At 38.2% G+C, this 16,805-nt stretch overlaps 1 protein-coding gene across 5 annotated transcripts in view; it reads right to left on the reverse strand.

Moving 5' to 3' along the window:
* MID1 (midline 1) overlaps positions 1 to 16,805 on the reverse strand; it is a 256,961-nt gene that overhangs the window by 10,283 nt on the left and 229,873 nt on the right. For 4 of the 5 annotated variants that reach the window (XM_087726591.1, XM_087726589.1, XM_087726588.1 and 1 more), the window contains exons 3-7: positions 16,609 to 16,704; positions 6,738 to 6,845; positions 3,761 to 3,909; positions 2,159 to 2,286; positions 1,359 to 1,502 (exon numbers count right to left, since the gene is read on the reverse strand). In XM_087726591.1, the coding sequence (XP_087582717.1) occupies positions 1,359 to 1,502; positions 2,159 to 2,286; positions 3,761 to 3,909; positions 6,738 to 6,845; positions 16,609 to 16,704 (625 nt within the window). The remainder of the gene's footprint in view (positions 1 to 1,358; positions 1,503 to 2,158; positions 2,287 to 3,760; positions 3,910 to 6,737; positions 6,846 to 16,608; positions 16,705 to 16,805) is intronic. The other variant, XM_087726592.1, reaches the window with a different exon arrangement.

The raw sequence follows: 16,805 nt of genomic DNA on the forward strand, positions 1-16,805 counted from the left end.
TAACATTCTCTCACAACTAAAGAACATGGTGGAAAAAAACATTAAACAGTTTAGAATATGGAAAGTGTAACTTTCTAGGTGAATGAATGGATAATGGTATTTAGTTGTTGAATAACAAGTTTAAATTGATTCATGACAAAATAAATAAAGACTTCATGGAAAGACATTTATTATGAACAAAAGATCAAACTGAAACAACTTCCCCAGAGGATTTCTGTTGCTAAATTTATCTGATGTATTAATACACTGATAGAAATATTTTCACAATCCTGTATACATTGACAGCAATGTATAGCAACTTGATGTGACTGCATAAATACTTCAGCTTACTTTTCAAAAGTTTGAATTTATGATACTGTCTTTTTGAATATGTTCCAGAAAAGCCAATCATTCTGCTGCTCATTTAAGTTAAGAAAAATGAAGAACTGAACCAAGTTTTATGATTTTTGCAAAATAAAAGTGAATAAGTAGCTATAAAACATTCCCTTTGCACACAATTGCTTCACAAATGTAATGAAAATAATACATAAGTTATTCACAACTCTGTTGTTTTTGCTGCCTCTTTCTTACTTTTCTATGAATTGTAATGTGATATACCAATTTCTTGCACTATTATGCCTATAGTGAAAAGTTGTGGGCCTTCAGAAGTTTGGGATTCCTTTTTGTACTCCTTGTAGTAAAATTAGGGGAAGTAGGGCAATTTCTCTCTCTTTTAAAATCAAATTAACATGACACTAACTGTAATGAACTCATACCATGTCTGTTGCAAAATAACTATTATAATAAATTTGTATATCAATTATACTGTTAAAGGCTGTTTAATTATAATTTTATCTTGTTAAAGCATGAGCCGCAGTGATGGTGCAGTGGTTAGAATGTAGTACTGCAGGCTACTTCTACTGACTGCCAGCTGCCTGCAATTTGGTAGATCGAATCTCACCAGACTCAAGGTTGACTCAGCCTTCCATCTTTCCAAGGTAGGTAAAATGAGGACCCAGATTGTTGGGGGAATATGCTGACTCTGTAAACCATTTAGATAGAGCTGTAAAAGCATTTTGAAGCAGTACATAAGTCTAAGTGCTATTGCTATTATACCTTTAGCCTCTGAGTTGTGCTTCCATTTAAATCACTTTTTGTGAAAATTCTGAAAGCTTCTTATACATCTCTTAGATAATAGAATGTTTTGTTGCTCAAATTCAATGCTTCATTTTTATATTCTAAAAACGAGATTCCTTAGATTCTAAATGAAAATGTAAAGTACATTTCTCCATCTTTATTTTGCTTTTATTGTTTTATGTGTTGGAAAATGATTTAGTGGAAGTCAAAATTAATCTGGATGCAAAATGCTTTGTACTTACTAACTACATTAGCTTGTCCAGTGAAGATAGTATACTGTAGCTCATAGGAGACCACACTGAATTCATCATCTGAAGTCCAGTGAACTGTGATTGTATCATAAGAAGCTGTGCAAAGCTCTTCTCTAATTGTTGGTGGATTTGGAGCTGAAAAAGGTTTAAATGAGTGGTTACAGTTCTCAGATATATAGTTCTCAGACCCATTTATCACAAAAAGATGAAAACAAGAAAAAACATGTTGGATATCATTACATGAACTTATGAAAGAATATTACCAAAAAGATCCTTTATATAATTCATCAACGCAGAGACAAAATTGTAGTAACAGTTTGAGAAGAATACTCACATTGAATGCCTTCAGCTTGTGCAATAAAACACAAATTTATTTTGGACAGTGAGAAAATACCACAACGATGTTAGTTAATGCTGGCTGAATAGTGAGATCCCAGATTTCAGAACTATTTTCTCATGAGGTCAAAACAGACTGCAGAATATGATGCAATCACTGATTGATTTTTATAAATCGTATTAAATCAAAATATCATCTAAGCATCTTTGTGTTGTATGAATCTATATGAACATAGCTAAATTGATATTATATACAAATCTGGAAACTGGGAAGGATTGTGTGGTTGCATCCCATCTACACATTTTCAAAAAACAGTAAAAGTATTGCAAGATTATTCATTAAAATGCTATTTTCCCTAAATCACAATAACCTCATTTTTATCCAATGAATGTTATCACATGCATTCTTCTCTATGTTAAAATAGGTACACATGTTCCTACATTTCAATTCTTACCAGTCAGATAATCAAGGCATTCAAGCAGTTTCTTTTCTCTGGTAAAATCCAGAGCAAATGTATCAAAAGTGTCATTAAGATTAATTTCGGGAATTAAAACCTGGGAAGATGCAGTTGCCATGGCAACCCTACAAGATAAAAAACATGGGTTTAGTTCTGAAAATTATTTTACAATAATTTATTACATTACAATAATTATGCTTTACATAAGGCAAATACTTTTAAAATAAATTAACATGTATTTAATGTAATTTTCATATCCCTGATCAGCAACATGTCAACTAGAATGTAGAAAGCTACCTAATACCATGAGGTACTGCCTATTTGTTTGTAGCTGCTGGGAATTAAATTTGTGATCTTTATAATGGAATCCATGAACAATGTTACTTTACCATAATTTCTCCTAAAAGTGACTGATATACTTTGGTATTACACATTTTCAGTATCTTTTGCTAATTTGCCATTCATGAAATGAGTTATGTTAAAAAGCTTCAAATGCTCCCAAGGAAAAGAATTATCATCTAAAATCTGAAATCTCAAGACTGAACTTCATTACAACTGATTGCATTTCAGTTAGTTAGTTAATGAACTAACTTCAATGATGAGTCAATATTTTGTTACTTAAGCAGATAAACTGAAAAGATCACAGGCAGGCAAAAAAAAAAAAACCCAGTGAGAATGGACATGATTTCCAACTTTCTGTTGGCCTTCCCATTGGCTGGACTTGTGGGCAGCTGGCAGGGAGTGTCAAAAATCATGATCACATGATTGTAGGAATGTTGCAACTGCCACAATTTTGCAAATAAAACTGGCATGAACATTGGAAATTTCATATTCACAGGACTAATGAGCCCTGGAATTTTACACATTCTTCGGGAATTCAAAAGTCATTGTATAATGTACTGCCTGGGCTACCATTTGAGGGTACAAACGGACAAATCGATGAACATAATAAGAGTTTTAATAGCATAAAAATATGGAAAAATGCAAGAAAATGTGAATGAGTCCCTGTGGATTTTACTTCACTAGTTATTGCAATTATAGGGATTGGTGTTCATCTCCGTTTCAAGGCCATTGAGCGGGTGCTGTCCAAAGACATTTCTGTGGTTATGTGGCCAGCATGATGACACGGAGTGCTGTTACCTTCTCACTGAAGTGGTACCTATTTATCTACTTGCATTTGCTTGCTTTCAAACTGCTAGGTTGACAGAAGGTAGGGTGAGGATGGGAGTTCACCCCATTGCATGGAGCTTGGATCTGAAACCTGGCTTTTCAGCTGACAAGTCCAGGATCTTAACTGTTGAGCCACATTCTGCCATAATATGCAATTATATGGAAGTATTCTAACATTTTTCCAGAATAATGTTTCTTAATCTGTCTTTGACATTTTTCCTCTGTGTACCAGTTGTTGGATATGTTGATGTTTTATACTTTCATTATATACTCCTTTAAATGTCTGGTTTTTTGAGCATCACAAAGATTTGATTTCTCAAATTATTATTTGTCATTATTATAAAGAAAATGGTTAGTTAGCATCTAACCATCTAATTCTCTAATTCTAATTCTAAAATCTAATTCTCAAGACTCAGTTTATGGCATTACCTTTCAGTTATATTTTTAGCCGACTGCAAAAAGCGTGCATGATCATTCTCCTTCAAAGATTGCTCAGCCTGTGAGATGAGAGATGTGGAGCGTTCAATGCACTGCTTGCAATTGGCTATCTGCTGGGCCAGTTTTCTCAGTCTCCCAACCTGGAGCAAAAAAAATATAATTGTTACTTCTTTGGACACAAAAATGGGCTTTAACATTTGACAATAGCTCAAGACCATAGCCATAACTCAAACTGAATACCAAAAGAAACAGCTCAATTGCTTTACTCTTCTATTTCAATAGGAGCCTAAGTTCTAAGAAAGTATTTATTATTATCCAGAGTGGGATAATCCAAAATAACCACAACTCCTTTTGTTTATTTTCCTTTTTTATAATAAGAAATCTCAATTGCCATTAGGCTCTACTGTGATTGCCAAAGTGCTTTAATTCTTGACCTCAGAACAAAAGGAATAATTTGACAATAAAATAAATCTTTATCCTTGGAAACGTCTTTTCCTGGAGGATTTTTCCCCCAGCTAAGTGTGGTATATTAACAAAAGTGGGTACAGTACTGCATAAACAGTATGGTACAAATGGGACGTTTTAATTCCAATTCACTTCTAATATTCATTACACTGCAATGCTAAACATGTTTATTTAACAGTAAATTCTATTGAGATAGTAGATTATTTTCATTGCAACTATGTTTCAGAAGAAGCTACTGAGGCAGTATTGAATTACATCTGAAATGGAAAAATAACAGAACCTAAAGACCAGCTCAATCTTTTCTAGTGCTCTCTTTCTTTAGCAACCTGACAAGAACCTACATTTTATTACATTCAAGACTGCAATTCTCCCAACAATAAAAATAACTTTCTTGTTATATCCTGCTTGGGAGATTTCCATTGAGACTCTGGGAATGGAATGACATATTAAATAAACCCTGTGTCTAATCCAGTGCAGCTATTCTTATACTTACAACAAAAATTGAGGCCAGAATTTCCAGTGCTAAGCAAGGCAGTTGATAAATGAGCCATTTTCACTTTTATGACCTTTTTGTTACAACTGTTAAATGAATCACTGCAGTTAAGTGAATTGTGTGGTTGTAAAGTGAATCTGAGTTAACGGATTCACTTGACATTGAATCTGTTGACTTTGTTTGTCAGAAGCCAGCTGGGAAGGTTGCAAATGGAAATCATATGGCTACAATCATCATAAATACATTCAATTGCAAATCTGAATTTGCATCACATGACTGTGGGGATGCTGCAATGGTTTTAAGGGTGAAGACTAGTTGTAAATCACTTTTTCCATGCCATTAAACTTTGAATTGTCGCTAAATAAATGATTATAAGTCGAGAACTACCTCAATTTATTTTCAACTCAAGCATCCTATATTGCTAACAAAAACAAGATCTATTTTCTGAATCATGTAAATTGAATCTTTGACATTCCTCACTAAAGAAACAAAATAACTCCTGAAGTTACCTGCAACTTGGTAAGGCTTGAGACTTTGGAAAAAGAGTCTATAAATCTAGCATATGGATACCTGGCCTTTATTTCGAATATACTTCAAGACAGTGTCGTGCCTTTTATTGACATTAGGTTGAGAAAGTGGACAACTTGTATAAAATGTTAATTCCAAGATATACCATTTCTACTGCTTAACTACATACTCATATCGTTAAAGCAGCTGGTAGAAATACCTGCTTAATTTGCTGAAAAATGCAAGACACATTGTCCTTATTTGAAAATGACACTCATGACCACTAATTGCTTTATATACCTTGTTTGGGAATGAATGTCTCGGGTTTGTTAAACTATTCTCCCACCACCCAAAAAGCATAAAGTACAGTAATGAGCACATCTGTTAATAAAAAAACACACCATCCTTTCCTTTAATGTAAACACAGTTTGGAATGGAACAGCATTTATGATTCTGTAAAAAGGGTATAAACTTTGGTGGTAGAATATGCATTCACCCTACAGTTAAGTAACCAAGGAGATTATACAGAAGGTTGTCAGGTGGACCTGAATCTTGTTAATAGTGTAAAGAAATTCAGGACTTGTCAAACAATAACCTAGAGAACTATGGTCCCAAAACAGCCCTTGCCTGCAGGGCTTTCTATTTTAAGTTATTTGGAGTATCTTGACAGCTAAGTGAACCATTTAACTTGCCCGTTTAACCTGCCTCTGACGTTATTACTTGTCAAAGCTTTTTTCACACAGGGCAAGTTTGTTTGATTTCTTCAAGCTACTTTAGCAATAAAGGACTACAGTAGGTAGCTTGCATATGTTCTCTCCCCCCCTCTCTCCCTCCCTCTTTCACACACATAAAGGATCATGCTGAAACTGATTTCAAAGTTAGCTAGTAACCAAGTGGCTATCTGAGATTTACCTTGCAGAGAGATTAAAATCAGAAATATGTGTAGTATAGTTATTAACAATAAAATATTTCATTGAATTTCTACTTCTGTAAAATACTAAAGGCCTCAACTTCCTTCAATATGCTTCATGACCTTGGTTTGTTACAGAGCAAACTAAGAAAGTTAATTTGTGTGTCTTTAATAGATATAACCTATACTTTATAATATCTATGTAGATGATTATAAGTTATTAATTCTTATTTTATAGTCAATTTGTGCCCTAGGAAATTTTTCAAACAAAGCATAAATATTTTAAAATATTATTATATAAACTATTCTGGTGAATAAAACAGAATTTCCCTTGCAAATATCATTTGTAGAGTTATTATTTATAAAGTGTCATATAATGGAAAGATAAAATAACATAAGATGGTATCTTTCAACAGGCATTCAATAGATTTTAAATGAAGACTGAAATGTTTACTTAATAAATCAGCTGTCACGGGGATTTCAAGATGTGCATTTTATAGAATTCTTAAGTAAGGAATTAGAAATTTTGTAGAGCATAAACTTTTTAGTAAGATTCTGAATCTATTTCAGAATCTCAAAGATAAAATTCTTACTTTTCCCTCCTTGATTTTGGTTCCAATTATCTGACGTCTTTGCTGGATTATTTCTATAAGCAGGTCACATTCTTCCATCAGCTTGGATTCTTGTCGAGACGCATTCACCTAAAGAAGAGATCAAGCTATTACATTTTAAATATTACAATTTAAAAACATTCAAAACAAGATAAAGCTAACGAAATTGCATTGTTTCACATCCATGTTTTTAAAATGTTTTTAAACTTGAATGCTTAAATTCTTGAAAACAATACATTTTCTCAGATAATATTGATACAAGTAACTATTATAATATATGTGTGATATCCAGTACTGAATGAATATAACTTTGATTCCATGCAATATAATTTTCTCATCCTTTGTTCCCTCTACATATCATTTCCTGTCTAATTTTCATTAGAATTAAGTTGGATTTGTTTTTTCAAATGGTGGCTATTTCATTCATTTCATTACTGAGATGACAAAAGAATAATATCAGTGTTATTTCCTTTTCTTGTTTTACTATTTATACTTATGTATTCCGTTCACACTGCATTGAATTTATTGTTATTTCTGCTAATATACCAACCCTTATTTCTATATAGCACAGTGAATTTTTAACAGCCATTTTCAATTTCTTTGACAAAAATTAATTGTTCACAAGGAGACCACATGCTAGCCACTACATTTTATTGGCTTTTATACATCTCAACTTTAATCACCTATTTCCCCATTTTTGTAAACAAAGATAAATAAATTCACATATATGGTCTAGTTTTTCCACCATTTGGATGTAAATGGTATGTTTGTGTGTGTGTATACATACAAACATGTTCTGACCCCCCTCGTCCCACACCAACACACACTCTGAGCCAAAGATAAGTTACGGCATTTAATTAACAGACAGACAGGTCCTTGGCAGCAAACCGGCACAGACAAGCTTGGGCAGCAATCCAGCACAGATAAGCCGTGGCAGCAATCCAGCCTGCCAAGCTCACAATAATGTTCTCTGGCATTAGTTCCTGCGTTGACTTCTGCAAAAGGGGCGTGTGCACAAGTATTCCTTTTATAGTCTGGAGAGGAGCCTAATTACCACCAGCTGAGTGAAATTACCTCCTGTAATTGTGTAATTGTTCCTTACGCCTATTAGCTCTCCGGTGCCGGGCATCTAGGAACAACTCCCTTGTCTCCTCCCCAACCAGCCTCTCTGCACCCTGCTCAGAGTCAGAACCCTGTCCAGGGTCCTCCACATCCTCCAAAGCCGACTCATAGGGCCCCTCGCTGTCGGAGTCTGGTGGCAGCTCCAACGGCTCCTGCTGGGCCACAATACTAACATAACTTTATAATTATATTTTATAATTTTTATAATATCTGTAATGGCTTTGCAGCTGCTTGCCATGCTACAGCTCAGGGGCTTCTTAGCACACAGTCCTGGGACTGCAAGAAACCCTTAAACCTCAGTGTAGCATAAAGCCACTGTCAGCCTCTGTTTTGCTGCTTGCTTTTGGCTGCCATTGAAACGGGGAGGGGGGCATGGTATTTGGGTGGGGAAGTATTCAGTGCAGTTAAAAGGGAGTTGTTCTTACCATCTACTGCGCATGCTGCAGATAGAGGATTTGCCGCCAAGGCCAACTGTCTGGCATACGAACTTGATGATGCTTTTTGAAGATGTCTCCCACATGACACCTGTGGGGTGTACGGATTGGACTATGGGATGGGGTTACCAAGGGGAGGGGGTTGGGTCACATATTGATATCTATGATTATGCATGCTTTTGCTGTTACTGAGGGAGGCCGCCATGACATTAAGCAAGATCTCAGTTTTGCGCTCATCCTGGAGCTAACACCTTCCGAGGGGAGTGCAACAAAATCCCAAACCCCTGAAGAATGTCCCACCAAGGCAGCGACCAGGAGGAAGACATGGGAGCGGCTGCATCCTCGTGCCATTTGGAAACGGAGCGAATGGCCGGACTGCACTTGAAAGAACGATCTGTTCACCCCAGATGGAGGAAAGTGAAACCGAATCTGACGACAAACGTCTGGTAAGTTCCCGATCGGGCCCCATGACTATCCCAGTTGAACTTAAAGTGCCCTCTACTGGAGCGCAAGAAAAAATGCTGGCCCTTTTAGATTCGGGTTGCACACTTTGCATCGTTAGCCCCAAAGTAGTGGAAAAATTGGGCTTGAAACTGAAAACTTTAAAATTGCTTTTTGCCAGCTGGACGGCTCAATAGCTGGAGGGAGCCCTGCCCATTTTGTAACTGAACCAATAGACATGTGGATGGGAACTCACCAAGAGACAATAAGTTTTATTGTGGCTCCAGGGATGGACCGGCCTCTTATATTAGGTTTGCCCTGGTTACGTAAATGGATCCCATACATCAATTGGAGGAAAGGGTGATTGCGCATCCGATCTGCTACACTCCCTGAGGGAGAGGGGGGGCTCCCAAACGAAGTAACGCTGAATCTAACCTAGCAGCCAGGGGGCAAGAAAAAATTGAGGAGGAGGAGAAAATTCCAAAAGAATATTGGGACCTAAGAGATGTTTTCAGTGAAAAATCCTCTGATAAATTACCCTCTCACCGTGCCACTGATTGCAGCATTGATATTCTCCCTGGGGTAAAACTTCCAAAACCTCAGATCTATTAGATGACCCCCCGTGAAATGGATGAATTAAGGAAGTTTATTGATAAAAATGTGCAAAGGGGGTTTATTGAACCTGCTAGGCCCCAAGTGGCTGCTCCAGTGTTGTTCAGAGAAAAGAAAGATAGCTCCTTTCGTCTCTGTGTTAATTACAAAAATCTGAATGCTGTGTGTGTTCAGAATCTCCACCCACTACCTTTAATGAAGGATATGTTGGCCCAATTGGGTAAAGGAAAGATTTTCATGAAATTGGACCTAAGAGAAGCCTATTACAGAGTCAGAATTAAAGAGTGTGACGAATGGAAAACTGCTTTCAACTGCCCACTTGGTTGTTTTCAATTCCGAGTACTCCCATTTGGCCTACAGGGGGCACCAGCTGTTATCCAGACTCCCACAATACAACAGCTCAAAGCTTAGTTCACCCAGTCATCCCAGCAAAGAGTCTTGCTGCTCCGGTGGTTACCAGAAGCCAGAGCAACTCTAATTTCGAGGTCACGACGGACCTCATCTGCAAACTCAAGGAGGGCCTTGAGTCCGATGAATGATTTAAACAACATTGAAATGAATGTACCATAAAAGATGGTCTGGTTTGGATAGGAGCTAAAGTGTACGTTCCTGCTAGCATAAGGACTTTGGTTCTACAGCGGGTCCATGATTCGCGAATAGCAGGCCATTTTGGATTTGTGAAGACTCTACATCTCATTAAAAGACAATTTTGGTGGCCTTCAATGAAGAAAGATATTGAGTCCTATGTGGCCAGTTGCCCCACATGTGCTGCCACAAAACGCCCACCAGGAAAACCCCCAGGCCTGCTCCAAGGTGTGGCCCATCCTGAAGCTACGTGGAAGGAGATATCAATGGACTTCATTGTTGAATTACCAGAAAGTCAAGGAAATACCGTGATTTGGGTCATTACGGACCTGTTTTCCAAACAGGTTCACTTAGTTCCTTGTTCCAAAATCCCGTCAGCTAAAACCTTGGCTAAATTATTTATTATGCATGCATACCATCTACATGGCGTGCCGGAACGCATTATTTCGGATAGGGGGGTCTAATTCACCTCCCTATTCTGGAAGGAGTTTTTGAAGTTGATTGGCTCCTCCCAGAAGCTAAGCTCCACCCACCATCCTCAAACTAACGGGACTTGTGAATGGACTAATTCTGTTTTGGAACAGTACCTCCGGTGTTTCATTAATTATCAGCGGGATAATTAGGTTGAGTTGTTACCACATGCTAAAGTGGCCTACAACAACTCTGTGCATCGGTTTTACCCTGTTTAAAATAGTGTTTGGCCATGATTTTGTGCCTATTCCGGAATAGCCCCAAGAAAAACCACAAGTTCTGTCCCTCTCCGAGTGGAGTGACCAGTTCCGGCGAATCTGGTCTTTGACCTGCAAGGCATTGGACGCTGCTCATGGAGCACACAAGAAACAGGCTGACAAGAAGAAAACTAAACAAAGAGAATACGAGGTTGGAGATTGCGTGTTTTTGCCTACCAGGTTTCTCCAAACCACCCAAAAGTTTAAGAAACTGGGTCCTAAGTACGTCGGTCCATTTCCCATTGTGAAGGTTATTAATCCTGTGTCTGTGCGATTGGAACTACATAAGTATCTTAACCATGTTTACCCGGTGTTTCATGTCAACCTTTTGAAGCCAGAACACACTTCCTCTTTGTGGGTTCCTCTACCTACACCACCTGCCCCTCTTCTTATTGAAGGAGAGCAACATTTTGAGGTTAAGGAGATTTTGGACTCTAGAAAACATAGAAATCGAATTCAATATCTAGTCTCCTGGAAGATGTGATATCAATGAAAATGTATCTGCCATTATAGAACTTAGACGCTGTCGCTGGCTAGGCCATATATTGAGAATGCCAGAAAATCGAATCCCAAAAATTTCCCTGCTTGCAGAGCCTGGTCCGACCTGGAAACGGCCAAAAGGAGGTGTTCGTCTAACCACTCTGCATCACTTCAAACGGAAAGCCGAAGATATAGTCATGTGCCCATTCAATCTTAGCCGAAAATCATATAATAGCGACTGGCTGCACCACCTGACAACCCTAGCACAGGACCGAAAACAGTGGCGTCAAATTTCCATGGAAGTCGCCTATACCCACGATGGGTGAAGAGGCGTCAAGTACAAGTACAAGTACTCCTGGAAACATTTCCCCCCTCCTAAGCTGAATGGGTCGATAAGTCCCATGTTAGGGCTCCTAGATTTTTACGTAAATTCTACTCTACCTACCCCAAGAAGCCGTGACCCGAATTAACTTTTACATTTCTACCTTTTTCTTGTTCCTGTTTTATGTTCTTCGTATGTTTGTTTGTTTGTTTTTTCCTGCAGGGATAACTTCCTTACATGATGGAGGACCGGATGTCAGCCTCTGTTTTGCTGCTTGCTTTCAGCTGCCATTGGGATGGGGATGGGGGGCATGGTATTTGGATGGGGAAGTATTCAGTGCAGGAGTGACTGTTAAAATGGAGTTGTTCTCACCATCTACTGCACATGCTGCAGATAGAGGATTTGCCGCCAAGACCAACTGTCTGGCATACCAACTTGATGATGCTTTTTGAAGATGTCTCCCACATGACACCTGTGGGGTGTACGGATTGAGCTATGGGATGGGGTTACCAAGGGGAGGGGGTTGGGTCACATATTGATATCTATGATTACGCATGCTTTTGCCTCAGATCTTGCTTTGCCTAGCTGCTATCTACTAATGACCAGTAAAAGTAGTCTTAATTCTGAAAAATGGAGTTGAGTGGTTTCTTTCTTGGTTACTGAGGGAGGCCACCATGACATTAAGCAAGATCTCAGTTTCGCGCTCATCCTGGAGCTAACACCTTCCGAGGAGAGTGCAACAAAATCCCAAACCCCTGAAGAATGTCCCACCAAGGCAGCGACCAGGAGGAAGACATGGGAGTGGCTGCATCCTCGTGCCATTTGGAAACGGAGCGAATGGCTGGACTGCACTTGGAAGAACGATCTGTTCACCCCAGATGGAGGAAAGTGAAACCGAATCTGACGACAAACGTCTGGTAAGTTCCCGATCGGGCCTCATGACTACGGATTGGGCTATGGCATGGGGTTACCAAGGGGAGGGGGTTGGGTCACATATCTATGATTACACGCGCTTTTGCCTCAGATCTTGCTTTGCCTAGCTGCTATCTACTCATGACCAGTAAAAGTACTCTTAATTATGCAAAATGGAGTTGAGTGGTTTCTTTCTTGGTTACTGAGGGAGGCCGCCATGACAGCCACTTCTAGAAGACTCATCTACCTGAATACAACTCACCCTAGCACATGGCACAAAGGAAGTCCCACACATCACCAGCAAGTTACAGCACCCAGGAAGCCCAAGCAAGTATTTGGCCCAATGGGAAAATACTGAGGGTTGTCTCAGAAAACCACATGCAGGAAGCGCAAGCCAACCTCTGGTATTTTTTTTCATTAGGTAAACAGCTTCCAGCGTGACATTCATATTTGTATTGTGCTGCTAGGCCAGATTGGGAAACCATGTCTTTACCAGAAAAGTTGAAGTGTCCAAGGTGACATGGTGGTCACGTGTCTGAAAAAGAGATTGCAAAGGCAGTGAAAAGCAGACCGTGAAGCGTGTGAACTTATTCTGCTTCAGCCATAACAGGTCAGTGTAGAGAATTGGAAGAGAAAGAAGCTGGGCAAACAAATGCTTACTGACATTTAATGGCAATTGCTGGGCCCTTCCCACTCTGCCGCCGGGCACTGTGCTGCTGGGGCAGGCTGGGGAGCCCCTTGTAGAAAGTGTTCACCAAAGAAACTGAACCACAGATCCAAAAAGGAGAGAACAAAACTACCAAGAAATGTCTGTTTCAGCACCTGGGTACAAAAGGCAAAATGCCAGCACAGGGTACTGGGAGAGAAGACAACTGGGTGAATGAATGTATGCTGGTATTTTCTGGGGCTTCTTGGACATTAAAGCTTTCCACTGCAAAGTTGAGGCAAGTTGACTGTGGTTTATGCTGTATGATGGCTCAGGGGCTTCTTGCAATCCCATAACCACGTGGTTCTGGGGGTGCTTGCTGCCCAATAAGGGAGGTTGCAGGATGATAAAAAAGACAAAGATGGGGAGCAGCTAGGGGAGAGGTGGAGGCAGTTCCTCAGTTTACTAAAATTCAAGGCTGGAAATAACCAAGCCTGGAATGGCTTGGCTTGACAGGATTGGGACAGGTTCTCAGCTAATGGCTGGCTGCCTTCATATAATGACTGCAATGGGGAGTGCCAGAATTGCTGTTGCTAAGCGATGTAACCATGTGCTGTTTTAACTTTTTTTAAAAAAAAAGATAAACAGTGCTGTACCACATAAGGAAGACAAAGCCCTATTATCATTTAATGTAATGTATTTGGGGACAGGCTGCCAGCATAGTTCTAATTTTTGCTCAACCACAAACACGAGATTTTTTAAAGTTTATTTCATGGGAAAACTGAAGGCAGAGACCCATTTTGACTGGACTTAAAAGACGTCTTTGTTACAGGACAGAAGCCTTTTGAAAATACTGGCAATTACATTATCTGTAATGAAATTCTATTTTGTTTTGTTTTTTAAAAAAAACATCCATCTCTGTTTCACTTTCCTACATTCTCCCTTTCTTTGGGGGATTTTTGATTTGACTAGCAAATAAGAAAGGAGACTGCAACATATCTTAAATAGCACTAATGCTCCTTGTAAGCTTAATGTTATCCTGCCCTGAAGATTTCCAAAATGAGGTTTGCAGCCCCCTTGAGGGACAGCTTTATCAAGATAACCTATTCACCTTGTATTCAAGGGTTTACAGAACTTGGACTTAAAACAAACCATCACTTTTGACCCAAGTCTTGTATGTGGATCCCGAAGCTATGTTAAAATAGCTGTCTATAACTAACTTAAAAGTGTTTTCACTATAAATAGGATGAGCACAGCTGAGTTTCAAGACCTAGAGTAAAATTGCTTTTCCGGTGGTGTATAATCTAAGAATGATTTTTGTACGTGATCCCAGGGTTGGTTAGGAAACATTGGCTAAAATTGTGACTTTTAAATCAACTACAGTCCAGGAAAACAGGTTGCCTCCCCATTCTCTCTGGCTAATTGTTCCTGATTTTTCCACAGCTGTGTTCCGCTTATGTTCTGTGCAACAGACTGAAACAATTTCATTCTCTTGACTAAATAATAAAGGATTTTCATAAATGCCAAACACATTTCAAAACATTCTCTCCCCTTTGCTGGACCAACATAAACAATATAGAGCGGGGTAGTCAACCTTTTTATACCTACCGCCCACTTTTGTATCTCTGTTAGTGGTAAAATTTTCTGACCGCCCACCGGTTCCACAGTAATGGTGATTTATAAAGTAGGGAAGTAATTTTACTTTATAAAATTTACAAAGCAGAGTTACAGCAAACCTCCACCGCCTATGAAAGCTGGAACGCCCACTAGTGGGCGGTAGGGACCAGGTTGACTACCACTGATATAGAGAAAGGAGACGGACATTTCCAGCAGTCCTTTAGCAAATAACACAGAGAGGATCCCTGATCTCTGCTCAGATAACCAAGTGGATATGATTGGCTTGTGCTCTTCATGAAAAATACAACTTCAATAGCTGCTGCAATGCTCAAAAGGGGAAGTTAAAAACAAAGGAAGAAAAGAAATGCAAGTTTCCACTTGTAAGAAAACAGAGCTGCTTGCAAAAAATAGCTCGGTTTTGAATTGTTGCTGCACAAGTTTCTCACTAGCCAAAAGCTGTGGCTAATGATCCGAGAGATAACACTATTGGATTAATTTCTTATCAAGATGATATGTTTAAAGTTTAGGGCCTGGGCGTCAAACTCGCATTGTGACGTTGTGGTCACATGACGTATTGCAATTCCCCCCCCTTCACTAAAGTGGGGGTGGGCAAGGCCAGCATGTGATGCATCTGGCCCACAGTCTGCGAGTTTAACACCCCTGGTTTAGGGGTTCGGCTCAGCTTCTTTCTTAATACAGTTTGAAGAGCTGTAAGAAAAGGGTGGATTAAATATAAGGAGGGTCATGTATGTGCCCAGTTCTGTTCCTTGTATGCTTGTGCCATGTATCCTGACCTGTTTGACTAATGGATTGCTTTCCTCTGTATGTGCGTGTATAAGGGAGCGAGGTAGTACAGCAATACTGCATTCTATTGCATTGTGCCATCAGGGCTCCTAATAGAAAATTACCGTATATATCTTAATTAACCAACTGATTGTTTTTATGGATAATTAATAAAATATTAGCCATGGATTTTTTCTCTTGAGTTATATATAAACTTATAGTGAGATGAGCAGCAAATAAATAAATAGCAATACTATATTAGCAGTTGAGTTTACTTTTTTGATATGACTGTCAGAGTAAAACAGAGGCCATGTGACACTTAAGGAAAGTTAAAATTGGAAATAATGCGTTCTAATTATGAACGTCATTTTTTATCTCCATGGAATCCTATCCACATTAATCTATCTATTAAAGAGCCTCTGTGTGCTACAAAAGTTATGGAGGATATTTTACAGCATACAGTTAGTTCATGCCAGGATGTTGTGAAATCTCTTGGGCTCACTTGTCATCATGTATGAATTCTCTTACAGCATGTTTACTGCAGGAAGCAATCTGTATTTCATGTTACCAATTGTTCATTCCAACTTTATTTCTACCAGACTTCAAAGAAACCACCAGAGAATATAACTAAAACAACATATTAACATAAAATAATTGATCAATCTACTTTTTCTACTGGTAGGACAATATATTCTAGAAAAACAGGTATTCCTTTATTTTATCATTTAACCATTAAATGAACTGTATACTTACATTAAAATGGTTTTTATATAATCTGCCTTTAATTATTGGAAATATTTTGTCTTTTATTTAAAAAAATTAAAATAGCGTGTTAACAATAGATAAATGCTATTTTATTCAATACAAAATTATATATTTTTTTCAATAGTAAAATCTCCATGACATTTATTTGACTGCTCTATAAAAAATACTACATTAAATTATCTATTTGGTTCATATTCAACTTCATAATAGGTATATACTTGCCTATAGTCGCCAAGAGTCAGACACAACAGAACGGTTAAAAAGAAAGAAATAGGTATATATAAAATAAATAAATAAATACATGTTTTCAAACTGTAATATTATGATTATTTTTAAAGTCTGTACAACAGAATGTCACATATTCAGAAAGAATTGTGAATTAAATATCACTGAAATTAGTACTTACCTCTACATGTTGACAAGTTTGAATTAATTTAGCCAAAAGTGTTTCCAGTTCAGTGTTTCTTTTGATAAGGCTGGTAAGATTACTTTCTAAATTTTGCTGTTTTTTTAAAAAAAAGAAGAGTTAGTATAGTATTTGGCATTACAGATAATCCAATAAAAAACAGTACATGTAAAACAACTCTCTCCCTTTCTCTCTCT

The sequence above is a fragment of the Thamnophis sirtalis genome, unplaced genomic scaffold (assembly GCF_051295495.1).
Source record: "Thamnophis sirtalis isolate CommonGarterSnake01/CBP01778 unplaced genomic scaffold, rThaSir2_p1.2 scaffold_12, whole genome shotgun sequence".
In the NCBI taxonomy this organism is placed as follows: Eukaryota; Metazoa; Chordata; class Lepidosauria; order Squamata; family Natricidae; genus Thamnophis; species Thamnophis sirtalis.